A 22837-nucleotide genomic window follows, 5' to 3' on the forward strand; every position below is an offset into this window, starting at 1 on the left:
GTACCATAGTTAACATTTGATTAACATGATTATTAATATTATTCCTTTACCGACATCTGGGGTTATTTAACAACAATAAGTTTACCTATTGGTACCTATTGAGAAAGTCAGGTAATAGAATGCACAGTTATTTTAAATTAAGCTCTAGCATTAATATAAATAAAAAAATATATATCCTTAGATCTTTTCCTCATGACTGAAAATGAAAGTCACCTGGGCCTGCTAAGGATTTTATTTTATTCTCATAATGGGATGTTATGCCAAATTCACACTACATGACTTTCCAAGTCGTCAGATTGCTGTACAGTTCACACTACACAACTGAAATCTCTTGCAATAGGGAGTCTTTTCATGAAGTGTGAACTAGGCATTAGATGCCTACTTGTATCATACAATAAAGCACCTGTACTTAAGGTTTTATTGCTGTGTTGTCATGAATTTTTCACAGGTCTGTACTAAAATTCAAGTAAAATGGCACTTTTTAGTTTTTTACACAGCACAGGTTGTTTCTTCACAGTGCCTAAACCCCTGATGAGATACAGAGTCAGGGATGACAACAGTTCTAAAAAAAACTCTCTAAAGGCCAAATTTATATAATAACATTCTTCTACACATCCATGTTAATGTAGATAACAGGTTGTAATCAACAGTGACTAACACTGGGGAGACAAAAACAAATAATAAGAAAGTCCTTATTATACTGTGATACTGTAAGTACCACAACCATTTGTCACTGCCCAAGCTGTGACCTTTGTGAAAACAGAAACGATTCAGCTTTATGTCACAGTGCAGGATTGATTCAGATTCGGGCAGTATTTGCTGAATCATACTTGTATCCAGTGTCTTATCTGTTTTTCGCTAATGAAAAAAACAGTGGCAATGTTTTACAACAACGTTTTACAGCACTTCATTGCTACTACATATTTCTCATTAAAAATTACTGCTCATAAAAGCACACTTTAATGTCAGCTACAGTCCTGGTTTTACTACATTTGGTTTTTATTATAATATATACATATCAGAGCAAAACACAGATCCAGACATGAACTCAGATATAGCTGTGAACAGAAATATCACTCAAGCTGGGCTAGTCGGAGTCACCTTCTTCTGAGTAAGGGTGTAAGTGTTGGATTGATTTGGTGCACTTTCCAGAAGGGATGCCAGTTTTCCGGGCGCACTCATCACTACGTGTGTTGCACATGCTGCAGTGGCAGCTAAGAGCAACGGGGTAGGTGAAGTATGGATCCGCATAGGGGGCACAGCCAGGAAGAACTGCTGTATGAAACTCCATATCCTGATAGGTACAGCTCCTTTGGATCAGAAAGCGAGTCCCCAGTAGCTCCTTCATGTTACTGTCCTGAGGGATAAATTCCAATTTAAAGAGATTTAGAGACAAAATGTGTTTTGCCAAAAGACAAAAGAACTAAAATGGCATTGTGAATGGCACTGCATTGTTAGTGCAAGCAAATAATACTAGGTGAGGTGCAAACTATCAGAATTGGACACAGTAACCAAATCTAAATCACACTGTTAGTACAGCAAGACATGGGTTCTCAACTGTTTTTGTGGCCATTGACCTCATTTTAAAGGCTTATTTTTTATATCCCACAAAAACCCACATAATGTTCCTTGTTAAACTGATAATATTTAGAAATGTATTTAATTTGTATTGTTTGTGTATTAGAAATACACTTTTAAACATTGTTACACACTTCCAGTATTACAGGACATGTATGGCAACAAATCATATTTTACTGGCATGTGAAACTAACTGTGCTCTTAAGAACACATCTGTATACCACACGTCAGACGTAATACAGGCAAAATAATTGTTTTAAATGATGGATGTAAATATGTTTAGGGCTTTGCACCAGAGTTGGTCTAACAATATGGGGAGACGGGACACTGTTTGAAATGTATATTGGATGGTTCAACATGGACTTTTTATGGTGTGCTTGTAAAACAGAACTAGACCTTCAGTTTAAAACCAACATTAAACATAGAAAAAGCTGTAGAGTCATAGTACACAACCTAAACTTAAATCCTTGTAAAGGTTTTACAAAATGCCCCCAGACTAGTAATAAGCAATGTAACAAACAATCTATCACTCAAAAAAGTTGCAGGATGACCTGACAACAGCAGAAACAACAGTTATACAGAGAGTCATAAGCAATAAACTGCACCACAATAATCTGCAGCCCACCTAAAACTCCTCACGTGGTGCCTGTATAAAATGTGCTCACAAGCATTTAGACAAATTTTAAAACATGGTCAAATGAAACCAAAATGTAACTTGACGTATTTGAAGAAAAATCTGTAGCAATCTCGGGAACACCTTGAAGTATGCCACCATGAAGTATGGAGGTGTAAAAGTGATGACATAAGACTGCAGATTTTATGGGGGGCATTACACATTTTTAAAGGAAGTATGAATGACGACTACAACCACAAACATAAAGCCATAATAACAAATTACTTACATTTAAACCACAATGCTTAAAAATAACTCATTAATAATTCTCATAGATGTCTTAACATCTTTTACATTTGAAATGTATCTTTAATGGTGCTTCTACAAAATTCTTGATATTCATATTTTTAATAAATCATGTTTTGTTCATAATTGCTGGTTATGCTCCACATTCACAATATATTATTTTTGGTTCTGCAGTTTTAGTTTGATGAAGCAATTCCTGAATAAAAAGATTATTTTTCATCACAGACATTCTAAAACATCCTCATTCTCTACAGAACACAAATTGATAGATTTTCTTCTAGCAGTTTCAGTTCTGTAGAGAATAAAAGCTTATCTGTGTCATCTGTGACTTCCTGTACTATACTTTACTGGAGAAATCTGGTTTTGCAGCAGTGCTCTTTCTCACTCACTCACTCCCATGTTTTTACTCTTTAACACTCACTTTCACTCACTAAGAAACAAGTCTCTTACTCTAGAAAAACAGAAGCCCATGCAGATGGTGGTGTTAACAGCCACACAGTAGTTGCACCCTGGCTTCTCAATGTAGAGAGTGTATTCAGTAGGGATGCACATTGGTACAGCCATCCTCACCAGAAGACCGAGTACACCAGCCACTATCACTGGGAAGGACATTGTAGCTCTGGACATGTGAAATCCTGTACACACCTGAAGAGAAATGATCCTAATTAATCAGGTTTAGAAATAAGTAGCAGTGTATTATATTCATGTACTGCAAGAAAAAAGATTGTTGGACTTGGATAATTGCTTTACTCATAGAATGTGGATTGCTTTTCATTCGTCATAATAGCATACGAACAGTTGTACTTTATGTACTTATTAAGACAATTATTAAGATTATATGTACAATTATTTGTTTGAAAGACTAAAGGCCTGCTGCAATACATAAATAAGCTTATTCCAACTAACTACACAGCACTGTTTAGAGCATCATAGTTTTGTAATGTTTTGCTGTCTTGGGACCAGAAAAGCTTGATTTAATGAAGGAAGTAAATACATAATTGTTTTATGTAATTTAATAGTAGAGTATCAAGGAAAAAAGGTATCTCACTTAAACCTTAATAGAAAATACAGCAAGACAATAACCCAAAAACACAGCAGGAATTATGTGCCTGAGAGGCCAGAGTCCTTTCTGTGTAAAGTTTGTATGTTCTCCCTGTGTTTGTGTGCCCCCCCCCCTCTAATTGTGAGTGTGTGTAAATATATGTGTATATGTGTGTGTCTGACCTTTAATGGACTGGCAACCTGTCCAGGATGTATCCTGACTTTCGCCCAGTAAATAAGATCCACTGCGACCCTGCCAAGGATAAAGCAGTGGTAAAACAGACTGAATGAATGAATAATGAATATAACAAACAATCTATTACTCAAAAAAACTTGCTGGATAAACTGACAACAGCAGAAACAACAGTTATGAATGAATGAACGAATTAAAGTGAATTTGTGTTTAAAACTGATCAAAGTCAGAGCCTAGACCAGAGATGTTCAAACTACGGCGTGCGGGCCATTTGAGGCCCAGTACCATTTTTGAAATGGCTTGCTTGGAATTTAAAAAGTAAAATTAAAGATGGCCCGCTATTAAGCAGGTTTTAAAAAAACAGCTTGAACTGTTTGAACTCTGGGTGTTGCTGCAGCATAAAACAAATCTAAAACGCTCCCCATCTTTTTTAAAAATATTAACGTTACACCTACATTAATGTTCCTGAGATTTTGGATAGACATGGCAGGTACAAAGAAATGAAAACTAGGCAGTAAATGCAGAAGAATTTAGGTCAGGGAAAATGAATATTTTTTCACCGAGTTCAGAGGGAAGTGTGTACATTTAATTTTAAAAAGTATAATAATGTTAATGAGTATAATTAGTACTGTCTGCTTAAGTTTGCTGTCACAGTTTTACATAATGTACAATCTCTAGAAAAAGTATTCAGATGATTGCAAAATCCAAGACCCATAAGTTATGTGCACCAATAATTTTCCAATGATGACCAGACTTCATCAACCATCAGGTTTTTACAATGAGGATCAGGGCCGGTGCTAGGGGGGGGCTGAGGGGGGCATTGCCCCCCCAAATTGTGTCTTTGCCCCCCCAAGCACAATGCAAGCAACGGCTATTTTTAAAATTATCTCTGAACCAATCACAAAAATGCATTTTGTTTTACAGTGTGAAGATATTTCCTTGCTTATTCCTGATTGGCTCTTTGAGTCATATAAAAATCGGCAGACTGCCCCAAACAGTTCAGTTCGGCAGTATATGTTCTGTTAGTGTGAGCGAGAGGCAGGTATACTGGTAAACACTTTTTTTTTACAGAATTAGTATGCTTTTGTTTTCTTTATATTTTAATTTCCCAATAATATAAATATTCTCACTCATTCCTATTTCCACGTTTGAATATTCTCAGTCTGTGTGTAGGTACATTTGTCAGCTTTGACTTAAATTTGTATTAAAGCCTTTCAAGAAATAGAGTTGTTCTATTAGTAATGGCAATTTAATTAAGGGGGCGTATTAAAATGAAATACAATTAGATAATCTTTTTTCTCCATTTACATAATCAACATGTATTTTTTAATCATTGGGTTTTAAGTTTAAGTTCGAAAACATGCATTTTTATTTCTTTACCTCATACATCACTTTAAGCCAGTATCAATAGCTTGGCTGTCATCATTCATGCACAAATCAAGCCTTGAATATATTTCTGGCTTCAAAAACATGACTATCAACATGCCCCCTCATTAGGTTTTACTGCCCCCCCAAGCAAAGCAGTCCAGAACCGGGGCTGATGAGGATGGTGTTTTCTGCATGATTATTCTCCAAACCTACCATCTAGAATTCAAGCCTATCACTTCAGACCACTTGTGTATGTTTAATTTTAAAAAGTATAATAATATTGCCATTAGGATTATCAACTGGTAAGTGAAATTGGCAAAATCTTAGTTTACACAAAACTGTCAACGATAAATAGTCATTTAAATAAAAAGAAAATGTAATTGTTAGTAATCAGGTATGTCTATTATATTTTTGTTTTATTACAAAAGAGTCTGTGGCCTGTGTTTGCATATTTGTTTACTCCATCTGGCTCCCAACAGAAAAAAAGTTTGGACCCCCCTGGTCTAGATCTTTATTAAACTGAAATACTGTGGTATGTTGTAATGAAGGCTGTTAATGCAAGAAAGCCAAAGATGAGCAATAAGTGACTAAAGAAGGTTAAACAAGGGTTTATGTTCATTTTCCAGACTGGACAGTGAATGGTTTACAACATGTTTAATAAAGACATGAAAGCTAGTTTGCCTGTGTCGCTGCTTTGAGCACAATGTGTTTATCTCTAGCATAATGGCTTATATTTTATAAATTCCAAAAGTGACACTTTTTATTGCAATTGTAAACTGATTTTTAACAGATTTATGATTAATGATTAATGCTGTAAAGTAATTATTATTGCTTCTCTGAACTAACACTGTTATCGAACTGATAATAAGTATTTCTAAACCTAACATACAAAGTTCATTACTCTTCTATTACACATTATTAGATGGTCTAAGGTTTTCCTTACCTGGTTGAGCAGCCAGCCAGACACCTGTTCATGCCGAGAGGTTTTCTGCTTTTATATGGACCATCTAATTAAATCTCATCCAACTGTCTCCATATCTCCCAGATGTTCCATCTCTTTAGTTTAGCATTCATAAATTCATTGCTTCTGCCTCCAATCAGTTTCACCACTAGGTTATGTTAGAAAAATGTTCATTTCAAAATGTTTTCTATTCAGAACTAAAGTATAAACTCAATATTATTAAATTATCTGATTAATATAATACTTTACTGTCTATATAAGTTTGCTGTCACAGTTTTACATAATGTACAGTCTCTAGAAAAAGTATTTAGATGATTGTAAAATCCAAGACCTATACGTTATTTTCACCATTTATTTTCCAATGATGACCAGACTTCATCAACCATCAGATTTTTACAATGAGGATGGTGTTTTCTGCATGATTATTCTCCAAACTTACCACCTAGAATTTAAGTCTAAATTTACATCACTTCAGTTTCTGCAGACCACTTGTTAAAGTAGGTGCTGCTTCCTTGCAACTTTTCTATCAACAGATTACCTTTACCCTGACTAACACACACTCACTCACATTCTTAACCGCTTATCCATTAGGGTCACATGGGGGTGAGCTTTTTAATAAGCGCAAGGCACACAGTAACACCCTGGACGGGGCGCCAGTCCATTGCAGGGCACATACACACACACCCATTCACCTATAGGGCAATTCAGTGCCTCCAATTAACCTGACTGCATGTTTTTGGACTGTGGGAGAAAACCGGAGCTCCCGGATGAAGCCCACACAGACACGGGGAGAACATGCAAACTCTGCACAGAAAGGACTCAGACCGCCCCGCCTGAGAATTGAACCCAGGACCTTTTTGCTGTGAGGCGACAGTGCTACCCACCGAGCCACTCTGCCGCCCCCTCCTAACAAATGACCAGCCTGAAATATGTACTATGACTGCAGTGTCAAATTTTTCAGTAAAATACTGTTATTTAATCCTGGGAGTTTCTCTGTTTTAGTAGTATTGTCATTTGAAGATTTGAATTTGAAAATTTTATTTAATCAGCAACTGCTTTTTATTTTTTTCACTTTAACAAGACAAGGAATATTGGACAGTAGTTATGATCGGTCATTTTAAAACTTACTTACTACATTACTATAATCTGTAGTGTGTAGTGTTCCTATCTTTGCTATCGTTCCTATTTATTAATTTTTTTTTTTTTTTTTTTTTTTTTTTTTTTTGAGTGAGGTGGCAGTGAGGTGGCAGTGAGGTGGGTAGTTAAGTTCATGTCGTGGACCGAAGCCCACCCCCGCCCCCCGCCATGGGCCACAGCGCACCTGCCCCCCCCTGTGGTTACGCCACTGGTTGTAGCCTAGCAGTTAAGGTGCTGGATTAGTAATTAAAAGGTCACTGGTTCAAGCCCCATCACTGCCAGATTGCTGCTGTTGGGCCCTTGAGCAAGGCCCTTAACCCTCAATTGCTTGGAATGTGTACTGTCAAGGTATTGTAAGTCGCTTGGATAAAGGCGTCTGCTAAATGCTGAAAATATATATGTATTGTTCTACAAAATACAGAATGTGGTACTTCTGTTAAATGTGGCCCTAATGTAAATACTGTATGCACATTTTGTCATTTACCAGGCTAAATAAAGCACATATCTGACATCTGAAATTAAAGAATGCTGTTTGCACATTTTGTTTGTCCTAAACAGTGTAAAAACAAAATGTAAAGATCTGCCCAGAAGAGAGGGGCCTAACTAAAAAATAGAGAGGCTGGAAAATGTGTAATGGAAATGGAAAAGATTTACTTAAAGGAAATGCAAAAGATTCACTTCTGGTGAGCAACTAAGTTACTAGATAGTAGTGTAACTGCTGTATATGTCTAAGCAGTTTAATATTTCTTTAAAATATAAAAGTGTTGCATAGCACTTTGGAAATTTCCATGCAGAACAATAATCTGTGTTTAAAAGTATGTTTGAGCTGCTGTAATGTTTTAACAATTACAAATTATAGAGAAATAAACTTGTGGTTATTGTGTGACCATTCTTTTATTAGATGATTCAAAAAGCACCAAAGATTCGAGGTTGCTAAACCTTTTGTGGTTTAGAGATTACAGTACAGACAGACGGACACTGACTAAGCATCATATTTTATTAGCTCAAAGCACTCTGTTGAGATTGGTACAAACTAGTCAACCACCAACTCAGCCAAACCCACTTTATAAACCTTATAAAGGCTAAAAATCAATCAGAGCAGTTCATGACCAGTGTATCTGCTTCCTTAGAAGATCATTAACTTAAATTCTCTGTAGCTTTGATAAAGTATTTGCTTATGGACAGTGGTAATAACTACACAGTCTCTTAAGTTTCTTGAGCATGGGAAGCAACAGTAGACGAATGCACCATTCCTGCCTTTAACCTAAAGAACCTCAGCGTTTGTGGAAACATCACATCCAGTCTGAGAGAGATGAGGATATACTGTATATCACCACCATACTTATAGCATCGCTGGATGGATTTTTGTATGATTTTAACTAAGGATGTTCATTAAAACTTAACATTCCAGCAAACCATCAAAAACAATCTGGTAAATCTGTAACATGAGAAAGTGAGTTTGCATATAGTAGGCTAACAGGGGCACTTTGGAATATTGAAAGGTGAGTGATTGTGTAGCTCTGCTGTCTTGGTTCCAACTATGGCTGGTGGTGGAGGCGCAGTGGCTACGTTCTCAGTCTGGGACTATGTGGTGTTTGCCGGGATGATCCTGGGGGCTGCGGGTATCGGGCTCTTTCAGGCTATTCGAGGCAGAAAGGAGAACAGCACTGCTGAATTCCTGCTGGGTGGCCGTCAGATGACAGCGGTGCCTGTTGCCATGTCCCTTACAGCAAGCTTCATGTCGGGAATCACAGTTATCGGGACGCCTGCGGAGGCTTACATTTATGGAACATCATTCTGGCTCTTTGCTTTCTCCTATGCCATCATGTCAACCATCAGTGCAGAGATCTTTGTGCCCCTGTTTTACCGTCTTGGCATCACAAGCACATATGAGGTAAGAGTGCTTTCCAAGGTACGGCAGTGGAAACTAACAAGAAAAAGCAAAACACACAGGGGTGAGAATCATGAGAAAAGAAGTGCCATTAATTTGTCTTCAAATGCTCCCATTACATTAAAAGATCATCTTGTGGAACTGATATACTATAGTATTTTGCTAAAGTGGTCAGATTTTAGATATTGAATTAAATAGTGTTAATACGGCCTATTTACAGATCATTAAATTAAGCTTTTTATTTTAAATAATTTGTACGTTAAACGTAGTGATCCAAGGAGCTAATGATTCATAATATTAATATAAAATTACTTTATTTTTTTGTTAACATGTTGTTCACTTCTTATTAAAAGTAGGGCTAAATTATTATAAAAATCAGCATTATTATATTATGTTTTAAAGGTTTATTTTTGTTAAATAATTTCCAAAAACATTTTGTCTTACAGTACTTGGAGTTGCGCTTCAGTAAAGTTGTTCGTGTGGTTGGAACAACCATGTACATAGTTCAGACAGTGAGTTCATTTTTCATGTTATTCATAACTTCTTGTAATATGTTTATTAATAACATTTCCAACGAAACTAATTATGACTGTATTTCATTGGAAACATGTATTTGCACGAATTGTTTTTCCATTTAATTTAATTAGCTAATGGACAGTGTACAAGCTCCTAATGAATGGACACTGTCATGTAGTTTAATGTAGTCATGAATAAAAATATCTGTAATGCCTGCTCCTGTTTTCACCAGGCTCTATACACAGGCATGGTCATCTATGCCCCCGCTCTTGCCCTCAATCAGAGTAAGTCCTTTTCTAAATGTTAACTTTGGTGAGACAGTAAATTTTTTTTAGATGATATAATGTGCTTATTTGATGTAATAAGTACGAAGACAGTCATATAAATCTGCACCAGATATATAAATGATTATCTACATTGAATGTATTAATAACATACACTGATGCCAAGACCGTGTAATAAATCTATAAATAATATTTTATTAACAATACTCATAAACTTATGTTTGGTTTTATTGCAGTTACTGGATTAGACCTCTGGGGAGTGCTGGTGGCAACAGGAATTGTCTGTATCATCTACTGCACCCTGGTGAGTAATAGGTTACTTGATGTAAATGCTAGTTGAATTTAAACCAAATAAAGGTTTAAAGGACGAGAATAGGACAACTGAACATTACACCCAAAACCATGAACATTGATTCCACTTGGTCTCTTGAATTTTCTACTACATTTTGGCATAAGGCTGCAGGGATTCACCTCCATTCTGCCACATCAACTCTAGTAAGTCTGGGCACTTACTACACAATGTGTGATGGACAGTTAGAATACCAAGTAATCTCAAACATCTTAGACTTCTTACAGTTAAGTGCATAGCCCTGTGCAGGTCAGTTCTTTTAAACCAGGCTTAACAAACTTTATGTAGCTCACTTTGTGCAATGGGGCACTGTCGTGTTAAAAGAGGAAGCATTTTCACCATTTCTGATACCACAAATTATTAACTGTGGTAGCCAACTGTAGCATTCTCTGGCATCTGCAAAACGTAAATGTGTGTTCATCGTTGGTGTGCTTTACACCACTCCAGCTGACAGTTGGGATTGCACATGGAGACTCTAGCTTTATGTGCATCCACTAACACCATGGAAATCCAATCCTTAAACCTACCAACAAATAGTTCCTGTATTGATGCTACATCCAATGGTAGTTTGGAATAAGACAGTAATGCTGCATTCAAGAAAATACAATATTCAGGCAATCTGCACTTCATCAATTGACTGTAACATTCTGTGAGGAGGGGAAGTTGTATACTGATAGTGCTATAATGCACTTAGCATCATTGTGCTCTTGAGTATGACCTATTTTATTTTAATTGCCTCTGAAGAATGCATATCAGTATGCTTGATTTCATTATTTAAATATATATATAAGTTTGATTAAATTAGCTAAACCCTCCAGTGAGAATGGGTAGCTGCCTAGAATTGGTCATATAATGTATTACTAATGTTAGCTGACTGCTATTGAACACTATTCTCTTATTTCTATACAATGATTCTAAATAAATGATTAAATTCTGTCCTGTCTTGGCCAAAGTGGATCAACATACGAGGCTGTGAAGATGAAGTATAGATTAATGGTTGACATGCTGTTTGCCATGTGGACAATGTCCATGTGTATATCATTTACTGTAAAGATGGTTTAACTTTATAATTGAGTACTCATAAATCTACTTTTCCTAACAGGGTGGCCTGAAGGCAGTGATATGGACAGATGTGTTCCAGATGGTCATTATGCTGGCTGGGTTTTTGTCAGTCATCATTCGAGGGTCTGTGTTACAGGGAGGCATCGGAAAAATCTGGGAAGATAACCAAAAAGGCGGGCGCCTAGACTCATTTAGGTAAATCATTGAATAAAGGTGTGTTGTTCAATGATTAATGGAATGTCATATATAAAAACTTATATACTTACATCTATGGCATTTAGCAGACGCTTTTATCCAAAGCGACTTATAATTATGATTCATTCAGAATGAGGGTTAAGGGCATTGCTCTGGGGCCCAACAGTGGAAACAATGGGGCTTGAACCGGCAACTGATTACTAGTCCAGTACATTAACCAATGAGCCATCTGGCGTTTAGCAGATGCTTTTATCCAAAGCTTTTATCCAACAACTATGACTGAATACAGTTTGAGAGTTAAGGACCTTGCTCAGGGGCACAACAGGGGCAACTTGGTGGTGGTGAGGCTTGAACCTGCAATCTTCTGATTACTAATCCAGTACCTTGAGCTACCACTGTATATCATTAGGTGTCCCAGTAAATATTGACTGTCCCAAAGATGTTATATCCTGATGGTTCAGCCAGTGACTGAACAAGAATCACACCCTTTCTCCATCCATATTAACATTCAGGCTTTTCAAATAGCCAAAATAGTCATGGCTAATTTCACTATCAGTCATCTATAACATTATTTAGGATTCAAACAAACCAGTATTGAATGCCTGTGAACCTTCAGTCCCCAGGATTGCACTGCATTAAATAACATTCCTTTGTAATGAATATAAGCACATGGGCTCAGTAATAGTTTGGAAAACCAGGTCAATAAACACAGTTCATGTTTTCCAAGAGGAAAAGGTATGGGGGTGTGTTAGTGTGGCATGGATAACTTGCTCACTGGTGAATCTTTAAGTGTACATATACATTTTGGTGTATCATATGCTGTCATCTAGTTGACGTATTTTTAATGGATATCGCTGCTTATTTACAGGTGTACAGGTGCTAGATCGGATTGCCTGTAGTCCAAACCTGTATCCTATTAAAATGTGTAAAGCATTGTAAAGAGCAATACATGACAGCGGAGATTAGGCATTAATGTTATCAAGTAAGAATGAGAACAATTCCACTTTTACAATTACAAGAGCCATATAATTTTGTTTAAGGGAAAGGTGATGTTACATGGTAACCCAGGGTAACACACAGTGATGTAACACAGTGTGTTAGAAGCAGTGAGAAAGCCTCAATACAAACAGAGGACTACTAGAGGACTACTATTCTCAGCCGCTCAGGTGGTGCAGCGGTAAAGTACGCTAGCGCACCAGAGATGGAGTTTTGAATACATCGTATCGAATCTCAGCTCTGCCTTCTGACTGGGCTGGGCGGCTGCATGAACAACGATTGGCTGTTGTTCATAGGGGTAAAAAGTCGGATCATAGGTCCTCATAACTGGCTGTCTTCACAGGGCTGAGGAATAATGCTGATGGGGGTGTGGCCCTCCATACACAGTGTCCGTCAGTGTATGAACTCGACTCGTGCAGGTGAGAAATGCAGTCTGTACTGACTGTACGTGCCGGAGGGGGCGTACGTCAGTTGAGAGGCGTCCTCAGTCAGCGGTGAAGGGTCGAATCAGTATAAAGGATGCACGTAGGGTAATTGGACACGACTAGATTAGGGAAAGAAATTGGGGGGAAAACAAAAGAACACTATTCTCTCAGTATTCCTCAAAACGACAAGGTTCCCATTCAGCCTTCTCTTTCTCAGACACAGCCAATAGTGGCTGTTAAGCACTTATTGTAACTCATAATGTCTCTCTAGTTTTGATCCAGATCCTCTAAGACGTCACAGTTTTTGGACCATAGTTGTCGGTGGCAGTTTGATGTGGGTATCAATGTACGCCATCAACCAATCCCAGGTGCAGCGCTATATCTCCTGTAAAACTATGACTCATGCTAAAATGTAAGTATGGATATACAGTGTATCACAAAAGTGAGTACACCCCTCACATTTCTGCAAATATTTCATTATATCTTTTCATGGGACAACACTATAGACATGAAACTTGGATATAACTTAGAGTAGTAAGTGTACAGCTTGTATAGCAGTGTAGATTTACTGTCTTCTGAAAATAACTCAACACACAGCCATTAATGTCTAAATGGCTGGCAACATAAGTGAGTACACCCCACAGTGAACATGTCCAAATTGTGCCCAAATGTGTCGTTGTCCCTCCCTGGTGTCATGTGTCAAGGTCCCAGGTGTAAATGGGGAGCAGGGCTGTTAAATTTGGTGTTTTGGGTACAATTCTCTCATACTGGCCACTGGATATTCAACATGGCACCTCATGGCAAAGAACTCTCTGAGGATGTGAGAAATAGAATTGTTGCTCTCCACAAAGATGGCCTGGGCTATAAGAAGATTGCTAACACCCTGAAACTGAGCTACAGCATGGTGGCCAAGGTCATACAGCGGTTTTCCAGGACAGGTTCCACTCGGAACAGGCTTCGCCAGGGTCGACCAAAGAAGTCGAGTCCACGTGTTCGGCGTCATATCCAGAGGTTGGCTTTAAAAAATAGACACATAAGTGCTGCCAGCATTGCTGCAGAGGTTGAAGAGGTGGGAGATCAGCCTGTCAGTGCTCAGACCATACGCCGCACACTGCATCAACTCGGTCTGCATGGTCGTCATCCCAGAAGAAAGCTGACGCACAAGAAAGCCCGCAAACAGTTTGCTGAAGACAAGCAGTCCAAGAACATGGATTACTGGAATGCCCTGTGGTCTGACGAGACCAAGATAAACTTGTTTGGCTCAGATGGTGTCCAGCATGTGTGGCGGCGCCCTGGTGAGAAGTACCAAGACAACTGTATGTTGCCTACAGTCAAGCATGGTGGTGGTAGCATCATGGTCTTGGGCTGCATGAGTGTTGCTGGCACTGGGGAGCTGCAGTTCATTGAGGGAAACATGAATTCCAACATGTACTGTGACATTCTGAAACAGAGCATGATCCCCTCCCTTCGAAAACTGGGCCTCATGGCAGTTTTCCAACAGGATAACGACCCCAAACACAACCTCCAAGATGACAACTGCCTTGCTGAGGAAGCTGAAGGTAAAGGTGATGGACTAAACCCAATTGAGCACCTGTGGCGCATCCTCAAGTGGAAGGTGGAGGAGTTCAAGGTGTCTAACATCCACCAGCTCCGTGATGTCATCATGGAGGAGTGGAAGAGGATTCCAGTAGCAACCTATGCAGCTCTGGTGAATTCCATGCCCAGGAGGGTTAAGGCAGTGCTGGATAATAATGGTGGTCACACAAAATATTGACACTTTGGGCACAATTTGGACATGTTCACTGTGGGGTGTACTCACTTATGTTGCCAGCCATTTAGACATTAACGGCTGTGTGTTGAGTTCTTTTCAGAAGACAGTAAATCTACACTGCTATACAAGTTGTACACTGACTACTCTAACTTATATCCAAGTTTTATTTCTATAGTGTTGTCCCATGAAAAGATATAATGAAATATTTGCAGAAATGTGAGGGGTGTACTCACTTTTGTGATACACTGTATATATATACAGTATATATATGTATAAAACAGATTATCATACCATTATCATACCATTTGTGCTTTGGCAAATCATATCTAACATTTGCCTATTGCTGTTTCTAGGTCTCTGTATGTGAATCTGCTGGGGTTATGGACGACTGTGTCTTTGGCCATGTTGTGCGGCCTCACTATGTACTCCATTTATAAGGACTGCGATCCTTTAAATAATAAAGATGTGGCATCTTCAGACCAGGTAAATCTTAGTGTACTAAAATGAGAAAACCTAGATTAAATAGTTACTGATAAAGTAACTATAAAGTAAACCTGATTCTGTGTGTGTAGCTCCTTCCATATCTGGTGATGGACATTCTAGCAGAATATCCAGGACTTCCAGGCTTGTTTGTAGCAGCTGCATACAGTGGGACTTTAAGGTAAGGTGAAACATTTTACATTTAGTCTAGAGTTAATTAAAATGACCACAAAGTTACATTCACAACAACGTTCTTGGCAGTTTTTATTGATTTGTGTATAAAAGTCTGACCTTCCCTCATTTGGCTGATTAAGGATTAACTGGTATCTTATGTTTCATCAGTACGGTATCATCCAGTATTAATGCTCTGGTGGCAGTGACGGTGGAGGATTTTGTAAGGCCTCTGTGGCCCAATCTGAGCCAAAAGCAAGCGTCCTGGATTAACATGGGCATGAGTAAGTTTAATGAAGGGGTTTTCACTGATATTTAATCAAGCACCCACTATAGAGTAAAGTTTCCCAATACTTTGTAAAAGACATGATGGTCATAATATTCTTTGGATTTTGATTACTTTTGACTTTAACAGTAAAAATGCTGAATATTGGTCAGAAAACCTAAAAAAAAAGCTACTTTTATTACAGGCTACTTATAAAAAATATCACAATGAACTAGTTTATACATTTGGACTATTTTAACCTCTCAAATGGTTAGCAAAGATGCTACTTAGTAGCTAGTAAGGCAAAATAGTTTATATATCAACATTCACAAAGATGCTCAGCAAATGTAAGGCCTAGCTATGTCATGTATTTAAAGTAACTCTAATTTACCTAACAACCATTAAAATGGTTTATTTATTAGTAAAATATGCTAGCACACCAGAGCTGGGATTTCGAATACATTGTATCAAATCTTAGCTCTGCCATATGGCTGGGCTGGATGGCTATATGAACATGCTATATGTTTGGCTGTTGTTCATCCAGGGAGGAAAATGCTGAATTGGGACCTCATAACTGATGCAATTTTGACCTCTGCTGGCTGATTAATGGCGCCTGCACAGAGATGAGAAGAGTGCTCTTAGGGTGTGTCCCTCCTTACATGCAGCTAGGCTGCACTGCACTCATCAAAGTGTAGGTGATAAGATGCATACGGCAAGCTGCACACGTGTCAGAGGGGGCATGTGTCAATTCGCTCTCCTCAATCAGGGCGGGGGTCAGCACCAGTGGAGAGGAAGCATTATGCAATTGAGTAAAAATTGGACGTGCTAAAAAACAGGAGAAAAAAGAGGAGAAAATGCATTAAAAATGGTTTATTTGTTAAGTATAGTTAAAGGTCATTGTGGAAACTAATAATCCACAGGGCATTAAGAGTGTTTAGTGTATGAAAACACTATATGAATGTATGAAAAAGGCATGCACAAAAAAAATTCTTATTAAAGTGACATGCATGTGAACTGAGGTGAAAATAGTATAGATTTAACAAAGTGTCTTTTTTATTTCTGTACTGCAGCATATGGATATTAATGTGGCATTTCAACTACAAATATACTGTATAACTGCATCAATTTAAAACTGGTTTGTAAGAAAGTTTGTATGCTGAATGTTGTAAATATTATATATTTTCTTTTAGTTTTTCCCCCCTTTTTTCAAATTACCGTAAAAAAAATCACATTAGAAGCCTTGCAAATCTAACATGTTTGGCCATGCATGCAAATTTGGTCATGCATGTAGGGCAATTGTTATGTGTGTTCAAGTAACCTATATGCCTGCACCTATATGCCTACAAAACGTCACCATAAAAGCAATCACTGGGCGCTGTAATGTTTCCTGTTTTTATCATAATGCTAGCTTTAGGTTTATTGTCATAGGATTTTCCACATCATTTATCTTTATCAGCTTTTAGGTAGCTTGAACCTCTTATTGTATACAGGATGTGCACTGAGCCATGTTTGCTTGACTACCAAGGTCCATTACTACTAATCAAAAATTCAAAAAACTGTCTGTAATAGCAGCTGATAACATTTGATCATGTTTTTCAAATCATGTGCTTTGTTAGGTGTTTTCTTCGGAGCTTTGTGCATTTCTATGGCAGCCATAGCTTCCATGATGGGCAGTATCTTGCAGGTAATCAAACGGTGACTGATCTATGTCCTAGCAAAGTTATTGAGGGTATGTTATACTAAAAATGAATAGTGTATTAATAAACAATGGTAAAGTCTTAGTTTAACAGTTCTTTAATTCAGTCCTGAGAAAAATCGCTCTGCAGAGTTTCACCTGCTCCAAACATCTTATGGTTTAAAGAACGTAATATAATTACATTGATCTCATTAGAAAGAGCTATATCGATCCATCTGTCTATCTGTCTGTCTATTATGTATATTATTCTGGTTCTATAATTATAGTTATATAAAATTCTATAGACTGTATCTGTCTGTCTATTTTGTATATCATTCTGGTTATGAAATTATTGTTATATAACATTCTATAGACTGTATCTATCTATCTATCTATCTGTCTGTCTGTCTGTCTGTCTGTCATCTATTTGTCTATTATGTATATCATTCTGGTTATATAATTGTGGTTATATAAAATTCTGTAGACTGTATCTGTCTGCCTGTCTGTCGTCCATCTTTCTATTATGTATATCATTCTGGTTATATAATTATGGTGATATAAAATTCTATAGACTGTATCTATCTGTCTGTCTTTCCGTCTGTCTGTCAATTATGTATATAATTATGGTTATATAAATATGGTTCTATAAAATTCTATAGGCCGTATCTGTCTATCTTTTTGTCTGTCATTTGTCTGTCTATTATGTATATCATTCTGGTTATATAATTATGGTTATATAAAATTCTGTAGACTGTATCTGTCTGTTTTTCTGTCTGTCTGTCATCTGTCCATTATGTATATCATTCTGGTTATATAATTATAGTTATATAAAATTCTATAGACCATATCTGTCTATTATGTATATCATTCTGGTTATATAATTCTATGTATAATTAATTAAAATTCTAATTCTAATTAATTAAAATTCTAATTCTAATGAATTAAAATTCAAATTATAATTAATATAATTCTAATTCTGGTTATTTAAAATGCTATAGACCACATCTGTCTGTCTGTCTTTCTGTCTGCCTATTATATATATGATTCTGATTATATAAATATAGTTACATAAAATTCTATCTATCTATCTATCTATCTATCTATCTATCTATCTATCTATCTGTCTGTCTGTCTGTCTGTCTGTCTTTCCGTTGTCTGTTATGTATATCATTCTGGTTATATAATTCTGGTTATATAACATTTTATAAACCTCATGAGCTGGGCCAAGTGTAGGTTAAACTTTCATAGGCAGTGAGTTTTCAGGAGGGGAGACCTACTGCTCCTCACCCCCAATTCTCTGCCTCAAAACAAGTTTCACAGCACAAGTCAGCTTTGAATCCATTAAGTCCTTTAGAGATAAGTGATTTTATGGAATGATTTCAAGGGTCCTGAGTAGGAGCTCCTAAAGACAATAATAATTCTAAAAAAATCCAGCTGAGATTTCTTATCCAGTTCATTACCCTTAACGGAGGGAGAATTTATTTAGACTATAAAGACAAATAAGTTCCACATTTTGATGGGGTTGAGAACTGCCATATTCCTTGACTATGATCGTGACAGTTTCTTACGCTACGTCGCAATATACCGTGTTAACACATAATTAAGAATGGCGTTTGAAGGTTTTTTGTTTAAGTAAACAGCGCCTCTTGTAGGATAAATGCTGTAATGACATGTTGCTTTTTTTCTCCTCCCACAGGCGGCCTTGTCCATATTTGGGATGATCAGTGGACCTCTGCTGGGCCTTTTCCTTATGGGCATGTTCTTCCATTGTGCTAATTCAACAGTAAGAAACCATGTTGTACCATCTAGTGTAAACACCCTTCTGGTAACACAATGAAAATACAACATTTATATAACATAACATAACATAACATTTATAAACTTTTTTTTTTAAAGTTTACATAAAAAATAAAATAAAAGAAAATGTATGTTTTGCTGTGTCTAATTCAGGGAGGTCTAGTTGGTTTGCTCTCCGGCCTCGTTTTAACACTCTGGGTGGGAATCGGTGCTCAGGTGTATCCTCCATTACTGACTAAAACCAGACCGCTTCCCCTCAGTGTGGCAGGGTGTGATTCTCAGGACATTAATCTAACCACAACACTGGCAGCATGGACAAGTGCCGCCCTACCAACTTCAGTGCCAAGGCATGATTTTTTATTCTATCTATGCAATATTCCCTTTTCTCTCTATCTAGTTGTAAACAATTAGCCTGGTTCTATCTCTCCTCCACTGCTGCAGACACCTACCTTGGTCAAGGAGGGCCGTACCTTATACACACCCTCTCTGACACGTGTACAGTTGCCAACCTTTTCCGCACGAGGCGGGAAATCAGTATTGTGTACAGAGAGTCATGCATTGCTCTGTGTTATCCCCCATCTTCGCCATCAAACAACCAGCAGAGGGCACTGCTGCTGAAGTGATGAGAAATCTCTCCTCACCCACCCGGCAGACATTAGCCAATCATATGTGTTCAGGCACCCGGTACCATGGCATGAATTTGATTTATTTAGGTTATGTGCAAAGCACCACTGCAGGCTGACTTATCTGCTATTTGCTCATTATTATTTAGTTATTTATTAACAGATTAAAGTAAAAAAAAATCCTATTCTTTTTACAGTAAGTAATGATAATGATAAGCACATAATAAAGTTATGCTAAATCTAAATACTAATTATTATTATTTTCCTGCAGTGTAAGACCAGCATTAGCTGATTCCTGGTACTCTTTGTCCTACCTGTATTTCTGTCCTCTGGGCATGCTGGTGACTATGGTCATCGGGCTAATTGTCAGTGCCATCTCAGGTAAGATGATTCTTTCTGTTCTCTTACTGTTGAGTCAGGATTTGAGTTTTGAATGCTGTTGGGTTGTGTTGTCACTTCATAGGTGGCTGTAAACAAGAGAAGATACCACCGGAACTGTTTGTTAGGAAGGAGGACCTCATCTGCTTTGGCTGTAGAAAAAAGCACACAATGGTAAAACTTGTTACTTTGTCTTTCTAAAGCAGGCTAAGCCAGGGGTTTTTAACCTTTTTGGACATGCGCCCCCCCTCCTTGTGCCGGCCGCGAACTTGCGCCAACATCACCACCAATGCCTTCCCCCAACAACCGTCGCACAGAAACCATTGCGAAAGCTCTTGACAATCTAAAATAATATAATTAATGCTGTGCACATCATACACACGATGCAATTTTGTTGATTTAAATATTTACTACTTTATTCAATGTGACGGCTGAGCCTGTTTCTGCAAGCACATCATAAATTCGTGGTTCAATATCAGTCACAGCTAGCCGTAGCTGTACTTGCTTTTGATGTAGACGAGAGCAAAGAACATTACTTTACAGAGCAAAGTAAAGGCAAAAGTACATCAATTGCTACTGTGTTTCCCCGAAAATAAGACATCCCCTGAAAATAAGACCTAGTAGAGGTTTTGCTGAATTGCTAAATATAAGGCCTCCCCCGAAAGTAAGACCTAGCAAAGTTTTTGTTTGGACCGTACGCTGTCCCTGCTGTGCTGTATGAGTGTGCTGTGATGAGCTCCGCCTGGTGGCCGGAAGCTGCAATACCGTCCCTGCTGTACAATTGGCTTAGTATATACTGTACGTATATACATACAGTATATAATAAATGTTCTTTTTTTTTGTTCAACAATAAATGTGAATTCTTCTTCATGGAAAAATAAGACATCCCCTGAAAATAAGACCTAGCGCATCTTTGGGAGCAAAAATTAATATAAGACACTGTCTTATTTTCGGGGAAACAGGGTAAGTTCAGGATACTCTGCTTTGACTGACAGCCAAAAGATGTAGATTGTTTATCGGCATCGGTGCTTTGGAAAGAACGGAGTCCTTGGCTGAAACAATGCAGTGTTACCTTTCCTGATTCCCGCTTTCTGTCAGTGGTTAGAAAACTCAGGTGAGCTAACTTTTAGCTCCACGGGCAGAACGAGTCTGACTTGGCTACCGCTCTGTGGTAATACTCAGTTTAATTAAGCCTCCGACCTGTAAGAAAAGTGATTCATACAAAATGTTCTGTAGATACTGTGAACAGAGCATCTCCCACTATACACCTCTCTTAAAGACACACCCATGTCCTATAACAGCAGTCATTGCTTTTGTCACAGATTTATCTTCACTGTAGCCCTATTTTTAAGTTTTTGTAGCCAACCGTCCTTTTTTTCAGACTGAGCTGGATAACATTAAATGTGCATGTATGTGTGGTCAGTGAGACTAATCAAATGTGTCCTGTGGGTGAAAAAATGAATTGCTTTAGTTTTAGAAGTAAAAAAAAAAAATCTCATTGTGTCGTGTCCCCCTGGACAGGCCCCACAGGTTGAAAAGCCCTGGGTTACATTTACATTACATTTTCAGCATTTAGCAGATGCTTTTATCCAAAGCGACTTACAGTACTGTGACAGTAAGCAATTGAGGGATAAGGTCCTTGCTCAAGGGCCCAACAGTGGCAACCTGGCAGTGGTGGGGCTTGAACCAGCGACCTTTGGATTACTAGTCCAGTACCTTAACCACTAGGCTACAACTGCCCTACAGGTTAAGCAATGACAATCAGAAAGCAGTTGCCTAGTGGCGAACCATCAAATAAGATATTTTAAAAATAGTTTGATAACTAACATCTAAACAAATACAAATATGAGCAAATACATTTGTGATATCCTTTTATGTCATAGTCAATTTATGTTGGAATGTGAAGGGTTAGATTAAAGAAGCTTCTTTGTCGCCCTCTGGTGGGGGTAGGAAAAATGTCAGGCCAGGAATAATATTTCAGCTGTCGTGGCAATAGTTTTTCAGAGACCAAGCAGAGACCAATTCTAATGACAGTAAAACTGACCAATCATATCTTCCATCTAAATGCACAGGCTTTTTTTTTTTACATTTACCAACATTTAACATATATCTATCTATCCATCTATCCACTTATACTTTATTTATTTGTCTTGTGACTAGAACTCAGATACAGATTTGATTGAGAAAGTAGGACCAGACTCGCTTTATGGAATGGACAACCCATACTTCACTGAAACAGACCTGAAACAGAAGAAGGACGACAACATCACAGTGTGCTGAGTAATTCTGCTGACCAGAAAGTTCAACAAAACAAACATAAAACTTAACGCTGGGTTTATGTTTGCTGGATTCTTTATGCATAAATGTACTTTAAGTGAGCAAATTATTGTTTCTATAGATGCAGCATTTCATTATACTGTACTGTTCACTTAAATGCATTTTCCAGAATGACATGTTGGCAAATCAGTGTAGCCTATTTATTTTTGTCATTATGTAATTGATTGTCGATGATTTTGTTTAAATATATAAATGAATAAAAGTTCTTTAAGTACACTTAGGATGGCATGATGGTTCAGTGGGTAGCACTCTTACCCCAAAGCAAGAAGATCCTGGCTTTGATTTCCAGGTGAACCCTGAATAGGATAAAGCAGCGGTAAGACAGACAATGAATGAATGTGCTCACATGTGCAGTACAAACATGCAGAGCTTTAACACCAGCGCTGACAGCACCCGTCTCCCTGACAACCTGGGCCTACAAAAAG

At 37.8% G+C, this 22837-nt stretch overlaps 2 protein-coding genes and 1 non-coding gene across 3 annotated transcripts; 1 reads left to right on the forward strand and 2 right to left on the reverse strand.

Annotated features, from left to right (window-relative positions):
* Positions 1-1027: 1027 nt before the first annotated feature.
* Positions 1028-3109, reverse strand: tshba (thyroid stimulating hormone subunit beta a). Its single transcript, XM_062996600.1, has 2 exons — positions 2948-3109; positions 1028-1357 (listed from the first exon to the last, which is right to left on the reverse strand). Exons 1-2 carry the CDS (start codon positions 3107-3109, stop codon positions 1088-1090), a joined length of 432 nt encoding a protein of 143 aa, XP_062852670.1. The 3' UTR covers positions 1028-1087.
* A 5628-nt stretch (positions 3110-8737) lies between these two features.
* On the forward strand, positions 8738-22542 carry slc5a8l (solute carrier family 5 member 8, like). Its single transcript, XM_062996601.1, has 15 exons — positions 8738-9091; positions 9535-9600; positions 9837-9888; positions 10125-10192; positions 11340-11494; positions 13187-13327; positions 15040-15169; positions 15259-15347; positions 15509-15621; positions 17219-17286; positions 18974-19060; positions 19228-19421; positions 19969-20078; positions 20161-20249; positions 22236-22542. The coding sequence occupies exons 1-15, from the start codon at positions 8738-8740 to the stop codon at positions 22353-22355; spliced, it is 1836 nt and encodes a 611-aa protein (XP_062852671.1). The 3' UTR covers positions 22356-22542.
* trnat-agu (transfer RNA threonine (anticodon AGU)) lies at positions 21742-21815 on the reverse strand. Its single transcript has one exon. It is a non-coding gene; the product is annotated as a tRNA-Thr (tRNA).
* Positions 22543-22837: the final 295 nt, after the last annotated feature.

The sequence above is a fragment of the Trichomycterus rosablanca genome, chromosome 6 (genome assembly GCF_030014385.1).
Source record: "Trichomycterus rosablanca isolate fTriRos1 chromosome 6, fTriRos1.hap1, whole genome shotgun sequence".
NCBI classification, from domain to species: Eukaryota; Metazoa; Chordata; class Actinopteri; order Siluriformes; family Trichomycteridae; genus Trichomycterus; species Trichomycterus rosablanca.

Excerpts from the sequence above, each read along its gene's own strand:
- tshba (XM_062996600.1), bottom strand. The coding sequence starts at position 3,109 with ATGTCCTTCCCAGTGATAGTGGCTGGTGTACTCGGTCTTCTGGTGAGG. Across the intron at positions 1,358-2,947 it reads TGGGCTTCTGTTTTTCTAGA|GACAGTAACATGAAGGAGCT; the intron begins GTAAGAGACTTG and ends TTTATCCCTCAG.
- slc5a8l (XM_062996601.1), top strand. The coding sequence starts at position 8,738 with ATGGCTGGTGGTGGAGGCGCAGTGGCTACGTTCTCAGTCTGGGACTAT. Across the intron at positions 13,328-15,039 it reads ACTATGACTCATGCTAAAAT|GTCTCTGTATGTGAATCTGC; the intron begins GTAAGTATGGAT and ends TGCTGTTTCTAG. Across the intron at positions 15,170-15,258 it reads ATGTGGCATCTTCAGACCAG|CTCCTTCCATATCTGGTGAT; the intron begins GTAAATCTTAGT and ends CTGTGTGTGTAG.